The sequence below is a fragment of the Cetorhinus maximus genome, chromosome 17 (genome assembly GCF_964194155.1).
Source record: "Cetorhinus maximus chromosome 17, sCetMax3.hap1.1, whole genome shotgun sequence".
In the NCBI taxonomy this organism is placed as follows: domain Eukaryota; kingdom Metazoa; phylum Chordata; class Chondrichthyes; order Lamniformes; family Cetorhinidae; genus Cetorhinus; species Cetorhinus maximus.
Window position 1 is genome coordinate 53,178,643 of NC_135895.1, and position 12,247 is coordinate 53,190,889.

At 44.3% G+C, this 12,247-nt stretch overlaps 1 protein-coding gene across 3 annotated transcripts in view; it reads left to right on the forward strand.

Moving 5' to 3' along the window:
- mysm1 (Myb-like, SWIRM and MPN domains 1) overlaps window positions 1-12,247 on the forward strand; it is a 105,344-nt gene continuing 93,097 nt past the window's right edge. For all 3 annotated transcript variants that reach the window (XM_078561216.1, XM_078561218.1, XM_078561217.1), the window contains exons 1-2: window positions 1-114; window positions 9,171-9,249. In XM_078561216.1, coding sequence (XP_078417342.1) covers window positions 59-114; window positions 9,171-9,249 — 135 coding nt within the window. In that variant the 5' untranslated portion in view covers window positions 1-58. The remainder of the gene's footprint in view (window positions 115-9,170; window positions 9,250-12,247) is intronic.

The window sequence follows — 12,247 nt, forward strand, 5'->3', positions numbered from 1 at the left end:
GGTAGACGAACGAGCGGAAGTCCTGGGTTGATGTCGGAAATGATGTTGCTGGTACAATATGGCGGAGGAGGTGGATGTGGATATTGAAGGAGATGGAGCAGATCTGAGCCTGGGGTAAGAGGAGGGCCTTGGATGGGGGTGGGGGAAAGGGTGAAGCGCTGCTCCCGTGTCTGTTGGTTCCGGAGAGGGGAGAGGCCAGTGTCTCAGCGCTGTAACCGGCCTGGGGGAGGGACCGGCCTGTGTTTGTTTATTTCTCACTTGTTTTACAAAGTAAATGACCTGACATTTGGAGTGTCTGCCCTGGGTGGGGGGGGGATCACTAATCTGCTGCTGCTGCTTTTTCCTTTGAGAATTAAGCGACACACCTCGCAACCTTATTAAAATTAACGAATGTGTATTTAATATTTTCAATAGTCAAACCGACCGGAAGAGGATTTTTGCCAAAGCCAATGAATGAAGTGCGTACATTTGAGGACAGGCTTTGTATAGGAAACGCGGCAGCCAACTTGCACACTGCGGGTTCCTACAAAAAATATCACTCATTGTCGAGATAGTCAGGTTTTAGTGGTGGCTGAGGGGTTGATATTGGCCAGGGTACCGGGAGAACTCCACTGATGTTCTTTAAAGAGTGTCATGGGATCGTTTATATCCACTTGAGACGGTTTACAGTGCCGCAGTTCATCCGACTGTGCAAGACTGAACTGATTGTTTATATGTTCGGACCTTGCTTGAACCCTTCGGGCTCTGAGGCGAAAGTGCTGTCGCTCATCCAAGGATAAAGGCCAAAAAGCAAGCACGGGAATGAAATAAGGCCGTAAGGTTAAAGCAAAATAAATAATACGAGAATTATAGAATGGTTACAACACAAGGAGGCCATTTGGTCCATTGTGTCGGTGCTAGCCCTCTGAAAGAAGAATTCATCTAGTGCCACTCACATGCCTATTCCCTGTTGCCCTGCATTATTTTCCTTTTCAGATAATGATCCAATTCCCTTTTTTGAAAGCTTTAATTGACCCTGCCTCCAACACACACTCCGGCAGTGCATTCCAGATCTGGACCACTCGCTGCATGAAATTTTTTTCCTAATATTGCTTCTTTTACCTTCAACCTGCGCCCTCTGGTTCTTGATCCTTCTATCAATAGGAACAGTCTCTCCTTATCTGCTCTGTCCAGAATTCTCATGATTTTTAATACCTTTATCAGACCTCCTCTCAACGTTCTCTCCTCCAAGGAAAACAGTCTCAACTTCTACAACCTAACTACATAACTGAAGTTCCACATCACTGGAACCATTCTTATACATCTTTTCTGCACCATCTAATGCCTTCTGTTGCTTGCCGCTACTCCTACCAGGAGATCTGCTGTCATATGTCACGTTCGTCTGTCTTGCGCCATCCTCTCACATCCACTGTAGCTCATCCGCAGCCATTCCGTGACATCCATCTTCCAACTACTAGGCCAACTCCTCTTTCTGCTGCTCTCGGTTTTGCCCTCTAGAAGGGATCTCTGCAGCTTTGCATCTCTGATCAAATGGCTGAAATATTAAGATTTATTTTCTGGATGTCACTTTTTAGAGATTTTGTTCTTGCAGTTTCAAGCACCTCTTCTTTGGAGTGTGGTCTGTATATGGAATTTTAAGCATGCGTCTTAGCATCCGCATTTCAAAGGCCTTTGTTTTCTTCCACAGATCTTTACTTATTGTCCAGGTTTCTGAGGCATACATGAAAGTTGATAGAACGTAGCACCTTATGAGATTTTTTTCCTTGTTACAAGCTTGAGCATTCTTGTTGTTAACACATCCTTCATCTTCACAAAATTAATTCTAGCTAACTCCATCCTTCTAATTTCTGCATCACATCTGCCATCTTCTGTTATCATATGTCCTAAGTAGACAAACATATCTACTTGTTCTAGTGTGACACCATCCACTTCAATCTTCACTCTAGGAAGGATGTAAAGGCATTAAAAACTAAAGTGTAGTGCACAGCAACTCGTAAATGACCACACAAGCTATTCTGAAATCTCCTGCTTTAATTTATCACATGTTCGTGGCTGCACAAAAAGATGTAAAGGCACTGTGCACTTAAATTAATTGGCTGTGCACTAAAAAATAATTAGAGGGGATGTTACTCGTCACCCCTGTGTAGGCTTGCTGACCTACATCGGTTCCCAGTTATGCAATACCTGGATTCTGAAATTCACACCCCCTTGTCTTCAGCCTTGCCTACCTGTAGCTTTTTAATCATCTTCAGCCCTACAAAATTCAGAATACCTAGGCTCCTCCAATCCTGGCCTTTGAGCATCTCCAATTTAATTCACTTCACCATTGGCGACTGTGCCTTCAGCTGGTAAACAGTGATGATCACAAGTAGGATATGACTGATTTCGCAACCTGTAACCACAAAATTTGGCACGCAATCTCAAGGAAAAGTGAAGTGGCATTTTTATTTATAGAAAATTTTAATTACCAATTATATTGATATATGGTCAAATTTAAGTGGCATAAGTCATGTTGAAGATTTAGGTTAGTGGTTATCAAGTTTTATTGGAAATTGTATACTACCCTGTAAATTTTTGGCATACTTTCATGGATCACCCTGAAAAAACTGACATGATACTAGGGACCCTATAACTGAATAGCCAATCAAAAGTACCAGTTTCCCAAAGGAAAACAATGTTATTACTAATAAATAAAGTATTTTATTATCAAAGCACAATAATAGAATTGGCATGCCTGCATTAGTTTCTCCCTTAGACCCTCTTGCAGGTCTGGGAACCCCTGCTTGAAATCCTTTGTTTAGCTATCTCTGCAAATTTGGAAGATGTATAGTATGGTGCCCACAAGCTGTGGTAGTCAACTGTATAATAAGTATGAGGGAAATTTTAACCCTCCCCCCACACCCCCCACTAAAATAAGTGGGTTTGGGTTGGATGGGCAGTTAATAATGTTTAAAATTTCAAACTTGAATGTGGCCACTTCCAGTTTTAATGGAGGGGTGCGATGGAATGGGAACGTATGGGCTCCTGGGGGGCAGGTTGGTTCCATTTTAATATTTTAATGAGGCTGCATGTCTCACAATTTATCTCTCTTCTAGCTGTAACACTGGCCAGAGGAGAGGACTGCTGTGTGGAAGAGAGAAATGCTTTCCTAGCATTGTTTGTGGGCCAGGAGGAGCAAGAGTGCTTCCCCCTGGCTCGCCAAGCTAAACTGCTTCCTCCCAGCGATCACCACCCCTTCTCCCATGACCAGACCCTCTCACAATTACCGGGCACCCCAAAGAGGATATAAGAAACATTCCAGTAGTAGCTGTAAATCAGGAGGTGGAGAGGAGAGAGGAGCTTGGTGAAATTACATTCACTAGGGAAGCAGTACTGAGCAAACTGATGGGGCTGCAGGTTGACAAGTCTCTGGATCCAGGTGGGCTTCATCCTAGGGTCTTAAAAGAGGTGGCTAATGAGGTAGTAGATGCGTTGGTGTTAATTTTCCAAAATTCCCTAGATTCTGGAAAGGACCCATCAAACTGGAAAGTAGCAAATATAACCCCTCCATTCAAGAAGGGAGGGAGGTAGAAAACAGGAAGTTAGCTTGATGTCTGTCGTGGGGAAAATGTTAGAGTCTATCACTAAAGAGGTTATAGCTGGGCATTTAGGAAAACTCAAGGTAATTGGGAAGAGTCAGCATTGTTTTGTGAAAGGCAAATCATGTTTAACTAATTTATTAGAGTTCTTTGAAGGAGTAACATGTGCTGTGTGGTTAGAGAGGGAGCCTGTAGATATGCTGTACTTGGATTTCCAGAAGGCATTTGATAACGTGCCACATCAAAGGTTATTGTGGAAAATAAAAGCTCATAGGGGGTAACACATTAGAACGGATAGAATATTGGCTGGCTGGCAGAAAAAAGCATATGCACAAATGGGTCTTTATCTGATTTGCAAGATGTGATTAGTGGAGTCCCGCAGGGATCTGTGCTGGGGTCTCAAATTTTACAATTTATAGCAATGACTTGGATGAGGGGAACGAAGGCATGGTAGCTAAATTTACAGATGAGACAAAGATAGGTAGGAAAGTATGTTGTGAAAAAGACATAAAAAGTTTGCAGACGGATATAGATAATTTGAGTGAGTGGGCAGGAATTTGGCAGATGGAGTATAATGTGTGAAGTTCACTTTGGCAGGAAGAATAAAAAAGCAGAGTATCACTTAAATGGAAAACGGCTGCAAAATTCCGAGGTGCAGAGGGATCTAGGCATGAGTCACAAAAAATTAGTATGCAGGCACAGCCTGTAATCAAGAAGACTAACGGAGTGCTCTCCTTTATTACGAGAGGAGTTGAACATAAAAGTAAGGGTGTTCTGCATCAGTTATACAGGGCATTGGTGAGACTGCATGTCGAATACTGTGTGCATTTTTGATCTCCTTATTCAGAAAGGATGTAAATGCGTTGAAGATGGTTCAGTGGAGATTTTCTAGATTGATACCTGGAATGAGTGGGTTGTCTTATGAGGAAAAGTGGGACAGACTGGGCTTGTTTCCACTGGAGATTAGAAGAGTGAGGGTACTTGATTGAAGTATATATTATCCTGAATGGTCTTGACAAGGTGGATGTGGAAAGGATGTTTCCTCTTGTGGGTGAGTCCAGAACGAGGGGGCACTTTTAAAATTAGGGGTCGCCCTTATAGGACAGAGATGAGGAGAATTTTTTTCTCTCACAGGGCTGTGCAACTTTGGAACTCTCTGCCTTAGAAAATTTTTAAGGCAGCGGTAGATAGATTCTTGTTAGGCAAGGGAAGCAAAGGTTATCGGGGGTAGATGGGAATGTGGAAATTGAAACACAAACAGATCAGCCATGATCTTATTGAATGGCGGAACAGGCTTGAAGGGCCAAAACCTACTTCTGCTCGTATTTCAGATGTTCGAAAAGTAAATCTTTGCCGCCTCACAATAACCACCAACCTTACAAGCCATGCCTTACCCACCCTCCTTGCAACCCCTACTCCAGCAGCAGGATACCGACCTCCTCCTTGGCTGCAAACTCTTCCTGCAGCATTCCACACCCACCAGGGAGCCAAGCCTGACAATCAGGCTGGCTTCCAGGCAAGGATCCTGTTCAAAATAACCAACCATACACGTTGTGAAGTTAGCACTCCACAGTGTTATGGACAGGAGGGGGATTAATTTAAACAGCCCTGATTTCTCCTCTCACTACCGTCCATAAAGAGAAAGGTATTTCTGATTTCCTGCAAGCTCCAACAACTCATTGATACCAACGCCCATCCAGGACCCTCCACCCCTACCCACCCCTCTGACCCCATCCCGTCTTCTAATCCTGACCCCGGCCATGTATTCACCCATACCCCCTGACCTTCCCCTCTCTGGTGCTGAACGTTCAGTACTTAGCAAAGGACTCAGTTTCATACCTTTACGCCCTCACCTCAATGAATTCCGGGCTCGGCACAATGCAGAACTCTTCTTCCGCTGCCTTCGTTTCCGTGCTCACTTATTTGGGCAGGAGTCCTCTCCATGTTCAACGGATCTTTTAACCCGCCTCCAGTATTCTCTTTCCACCTGGACCCCTCCCTCTGGCCTCTAACCTGCTCTTGATCTTTTCATTGAGAACTGTTGGCGTGACATCGGCCCTGTCTATTTCTCTGCTCCTCTCACCCACCCTAACCTGTCTCCTTCTGAACTTGCTCCTTTTTCTCAGGTCCAACTCTGACTTTGTTATCAAATTGGCCGACAAGGATGGTGCTGTTGTTGTCTGGCGCGCTGACCTCTGGAGAGTTGGCTGAGCGTCAACTCGCAGACACTTCCTCCTACCTTTTCCTGGACCGTGAACCCACCACCGAACATCAAGCCATTGTTTCCAGGACTGTCACTGACCTCATCTCCTCTGGTGATCTCCCAACTTCAGACAGCCCGCTTCTACCTCCTCTTCAAAATCCACAAACAGGACTGTCCCAGTAGACTGATCTTGTCAGCCTGTTCCTGCCCCACGGAACTCATTTCTTCCTATCTTGACTCCGTTCTCTCTCTCCCCTTGTCTAGTCTCTTCCCACCGACATCTGCAATTCCTCTGATGCCCTACATCATATCAACAATTTCCAGTTCCCTGGCCTCAGCCGCTCCTTTTCACCATGGATGTTCGATCCCTCTACACCTCCATCCCCCACCAGGATGGCCTGAGGGCTCTCCGCTTCTTCTTTGAACAGAGGCCCGAACAATCCCCACCCACCACCACCCTCCTCAGTCTGGCTGAACTTGTTCTCTCACTGAACAATTTCTCCTTAAACTCGCCTCACTTTCTCCAAATAAAAGGTGTGGCTATGGGCACCCGCATGGGCCCCAGTTATGCCTGTCTCTTTATGGGGTATGTGGAACATTCTTTGTTCCAGTCCTACTCAGGCCCCCTCCCACAACTCTTTCTCCGGTACATCGATGACTGTTTCGGTTCCGCTTCATGCTCTCGTCTGGATCTGGAAAAATTTATCAATTTTGCTTCCAATTTCCACCCCCTCATCACTTTCACGTGCTCCATAACTGACACTTCCCTTCCTTTCCTTGACCTCTCTGTCCCAATTTCTGGTGATAGACTGTCCACCAATATTCATTACAATTCACTGACTCCTACAACTACCTTGACTACGACTCCTCACACCCTGCTTCCTGTAAGGACCCCATCCCATTCTCCTAGTTCCTTCGCCTCTGTCTCATCTGTTCAGACGATGCCACTTTCCAAAACAGTGCTTCTGACAAGCCTTCCTTCTTCCTTAACCGAGGCTTCCCACCCACGGTGGTTGACTGGAGCTTGACTGTGTCCGACCTGTCTCCCGTGCCTCTGCCCTCACACCTCCCTCTCCCTCCCAGAACCATGATAGGGTCCCCCTTGTCCTCACTTTTCACCCCACCAGCCTCCGCATTTAAAGGATCATCCTCTGCCATTTCCGCCAACTCCAGCATGATGCCACCACCAAAACACATCTTCCCTTCACCCCCCCTGTCGGCATTCCACAGGGATCGTTCCCTCCGGGACACCCTGGTCCACTCCTCCATCATCCCCAACACATCCCATGGCACCTTCCCATGCAATCGCAGAAGGTGCAATACCTGCCCCTTTACTTCCCCCGTCCTCACCTTCCAAGGGCCCAAACACTCCTTTCAAGTGAAGCAGCATTTCACTTGCACTTCCCTCAATTTGGTCCACTGCATTTGCTGTTCCCAATGCGGTTTCCTTTACATTGGAGAGACCAAACGCAGACTGGGTGACCGCTTTGCGGAACATCTTCGGTCTGTCCGCAAGCATGACCCAGACCCTCCTGTTGCTTGCCATTTCGAGTCACCACCCTGCTCTCATGCCCACATGTCCGTCCTTGGCCTGCTGCAATGTTCCAGTGAAGCTCAACGCAAACTGGAGGAACAGCACCTCATCTTCCGATTAGGCACTTTACAGCCTCCCGGACTTAACATTGAGTTCAACAACTTCTGATCATGAACTCTCTCCTCCACCCTCACACCTTTTTGATCCCCTTTTTTCAAATATTTATTTTTTAATTTTTATGTATATATTTTCATCCCTACCTATTCCTATTATTATTATTATTTTCTAAATTTATTTCCATTCATTGTTTTATCGCCACCTTTTAACCTATTTTCATCTTTTCTCCCACACTGCCCCCTCCCCCCCACCCTGCCCCACTAGGGCCATCTGTCACTTGCTCATCCTGCTTCCCACTCTTAATATCACCATTAGCACCTCCTTTAGCCAGTATCACCACCGCCAACACCCCTTTTGTTTATGACATCTTTTGCAATTTCCCCTTTGCCTCCACCTATCACTAGCCTTCTATTCAGCTTCACCTGTCCCCACCCGCCTTAAACAATATATATTTCACCACATTTTTACTTCTCTTTAGTTCTGAAGAAGAGTCATAAGGACTCAAACCGTTAACTCTGTCTTTCTCTCCACAGATGCTGTCAGACCTGCTGAGTTTTCTAGCGATTTTTGTTTTTGTTTCAGATTTCCAGCATCTGCAGTATTTTGCTTTTTTCTGATTTCCCCCTTTGTAAGTTCAGTTTGGAGTGATCTAATCCTCTATTAATAACCCCACAGCAAACTCGAGATGAGGCAAAATAAGAGAGCTGTTTTATTTTACACACACACACAAAACACAGGAAGGGGTTTTGCAATGTCCGCCCCTTTTTGCACTTGTACAATAAAAGATGGATAAGGGAAAAAAAGAGGTACAGGGCAAGACCATGATAAAAATAAAAGTTATGGCTTCATGTTAGTCCATAGTCCAAAATCAAAAGCCCAGTGGGGTATTCCTTCAGAGATTAGCAGGCTGAAACTGTTGCAGGGTGATTCGTCTTTCCAGAAACGAGGACTTCCCTGATGGAAGAGGGAAAGTTGAAATGGGTTAATCTTATAGGTCCAGATACAGGAGCTCCAGTGTTCCAGTAGTTCACAGTGTCGATTAGGGCCAGGCAATTTACCTGGGCAGAGCTTTTTCTGCTGCTACCGTGTAAGGTGGTAAAATGGTAGACTGTGTGGGTTCAGCTCCACGTGGCAATATTGCAGGTTCTAGCAGCTTGGGAAGGTCTTGTGACATCATGTGTCATTCCTCTCACTTCTCCTGGGTTTTGGACAAAGGATGTATCTTTCCAGGTCTGGAATCTTGAGAGGTTTAATAGAGGACTCATGGTCCCTTTTATCCTTGCACACATACTGTCTTTGGGGCCAGACCTCTGCCTTAGAAATGTAACGGGTGTTTGTGCATTTCTTTGGAATTCGATTTTCTGCAGTCCCAGGGGACATTAGCATCTCTTCAGATATAACAAGGCGCCTGCTTGTTTTCTGAAGATTACAAATTTCTCTGGTATGAGTCATGGCTAGTCAGGCATGTCAGGGTAAAGCCTTTGTCCAATTTAAAAATAAGATAATTTTATAAGGTATCCAGGTTGACGTCAATATATTTTTCTTCCTGTCTCTTGGACAGGACAACAGCATTTAAAAAAACCTGGACTTCTGACCAGAATTCTGCACCCCCCACTTCCACCCACCCAGTTAAATACCCTGCTCCAGTAAAGGTAGGGAGTTAATTCTTTGATTATAGGATTGATTTTACTGTTTGTGGTTCTGAATCAATCAAAAAATTATTCATTTTTGTTTTAAGAGAGGATTGTGGCACAGTTCCTGGTTTCCTGCAGGACCATTATCTGGATTCTTCCTGGAGGAGTAACAATGGTTTTTTGGTAAGTCCTAAAACTCAGCATTGTGGTGGGTAATTTTAAATTTGTTGAATTTGTTAAGTATAAAAATGTAATTTCCTGTGAAGCATCAGTTTTTCAACAATGGGTCGCCAAACCAAGTTATCAAATTCTGCAACTAAGCTCATACACTAGTTCAGTGTTACGCATTTGGGTCACCTTTCAGGTTTAATGGCACCAGTTGCTCTTGAAAGAAGACTAAAATCTCTTATTTTTGTGGGAGTTGACTCAGTGCCATACCTACTTGTTTAATAAGGTAACACAAGGATGTCTCATGTTTTTGACTGATAATTGGTGCCTTTTTGTATGTGCACTTCATTAATCTTCAAGTGGCTTCTTATGCCAGCTCATATTAAAGCTCCTGATGTCTGCAGAAAAACACCCTCCTCAGAGAACCCCACTGGCTGACAGCTAACAAAGCACTCCCATTGACACAGGACCTCAAATAAAACCCATGTACTCATATGAAATCCCACAGTCCCTATTAGAAAACAAGCCGCATCCAGAAAACTGATGACAGCCCCACCTCTCGATGGCGCACGTCTTGGTTGACTGCAAACAGCAACCTGGTAACTGACCCGAGTGGTGAAGTTATTGGCTTCAATCTTCCAAGGAGCTAATGGGAGGAAAGTACTTGTAACAGTCTCTATCATGAGGGACAAAGCTTTTGACAAACTAATGGGACTAAAGGCAGACAAGTCACCAGGACCTGATGGCCTGAATCCAAGGGTTTTAAAGGGAGTGGCTGCAGAAATAGTGGAGGCATTGGTTGAAATATTCCAGAACTCGCTGGATTCCGGGAGGGTCCCAGCGGATTGGAAAACCGCTAATGTGACACCCCTGTTCAAGAAGGGAGGGAGTCAAAAAGCAAGAAACTATAGGCCAGTCAGCCTAACATCTGTCGTTGGGAAAATGCCGGAGTACATTATTAAGGAAGAAATAGCAAGACATTTAGAAAAGCTTAATGCAACCAAACAGAGTCAGCATGGTTTTGTGAAAGGGAAATCATGTTTGACAATTTTCTAGAGTTCTTTGAGGATATAACAAGCAGAGTTGATAAAGGAGAACAGGTAGACGTAGTGTATTTGGATTTCCAAAAGGCATTCAGTAAGGTGCCACACAAAAGGTTATTGCACAAGATAGGAGCTCACCGTATTGGGGGTAATGTATTAGCATGGATTGAGGATTGGTTAACACACAGAAAACAGAGAGATGGGATTAATGGGTCTTTTTCAGGTTGGAAAGACATAACTAGTGGAGTGCCACAAGGATCAGTCCTGGGGCCTCAATTATTTACTATCTATATTAATGACTTGGAGGAGGGGGCAGAGTGTAATGTATCCAAATTTGCTGATGCTACAAAAATAGGCAGGAGGGCATGTTGTGATGAGGACCTAAGGAACCTGCAAGGGGATATAGATAGGTTGAGTGAGTGGGCAAAAACTTGGCAGATGGGGGAAAGTGTGAGGTCATGCGTTTTGGTAGGAAGAATCAAAAGGCAGACTATTATTTAAATGGAGAGAGACTCCAAAAAATTGCAGCATAGTGGAATCTGAGTGTTCTTGTGCATGAAACACAAAGTTAACACGCAGGTGCAGCAAGTAATTAAGAAGGAAAATGGAATTTTGGCCTGTATTGCTAGGGGGTTGGAGTTTAAAAATAAGGAAGTCTTGTTACAACTGTACAGGGGTTGGTGAGGCCGCACCTTGAGTACTGTGTACCGTTTTGGTCCCTGTATTTAAGAAAGGATATACTGGCATTGGAGGCAGTTCAAAAGAGATTCACTAGGCTGATTCCTGGGATAAAAGGGTTGACCTATCAAGAATGTCAGGTTAGGCCTTTATTCATTAGAGTTTAGAAGAATGAGGGTGATCTTATTGAAATGTACAAGATTCTGAGGGGGCTTGACAGTGTAGAAGCTGAGAAGATGTTTCCACCAGTGGAGGAATCTTGAACAAGGGGACAAAGTTGCAGAATAAGGGGACACTTATTTAAACTGAGATGTGAAGGAATTTCTTCTCTTGGAGAGTAGTGAATGTCTGGAATTCTCTACCCCAGAGAGTTATGGAGGCTCGATCACTGAAAGCATATAAAGAGGAGGTGGATAGATTTTTGAAATATCATGGAGTTGAAGGTTATGAGGAGCTGGCACTAAAGAGGAGTTCAGGCCTAGGGCAGATCAGCCATGATCTTATTGAATGGCGGGGCAGGCTTGAGGGGCTGAATGGCCTATTCCTGCTATTTTTTATGTTCCAAGGAAAATCTGGACAACCCTCAACAGATTGAGGACAGGCCAGGGAGGATGTGGCCACTTGCTCCACAAGAACAGCTCAAATTGTGATCGTGGCCATCCCAGTCAGACCACCGCCCATTTATTAAACATTTACCTTGAGTGAACCATCCCTGGTGGCATCACAACCATTCGCATTCTGTCAGCTGAAGCCATTGAGTAGATTATTAACCTTGACATCAAACTATAACTGCTTCCTCGGCCATACGAATTTTAAAAATGCTCAAAAGACAAACCAAGTAAATGCTTGATGAGGCAAGGCCAGTTGATATTATTGGACTTAGTTAATTCAATCCACGCAATTTATCCCCAGGTAACGATGCAAAATTAACAGCGTACCACATTACTCCACATTACTAGGTGGTCTTAATTTAAACAAGATGGCCTCTACCTATTTTTCAGCATCTGTAACCTTTTTGACTCAGTGAAAATGCTCACAAATTTCCCTGGCTGTCTTTGAAGGCTTTCCTGTTTCAGAAAGCCTCTGCTTGACTCTGTACGATCTCTTGCTGATCAAAGACTTTCCGGCACAATGGGTGTGAGGTGTTAATTGAATACCAAGGTAGTCTAACAAATCACTTCACTCTGAAGAAGAATCATACAGACTCGAAAGGTTAACTCTGTTTCTCTCTCCACAGATGCTGTCAGACCTGCTGAGTTTTTCCAGCATCTTCTGTTTTTATTATCTAACAA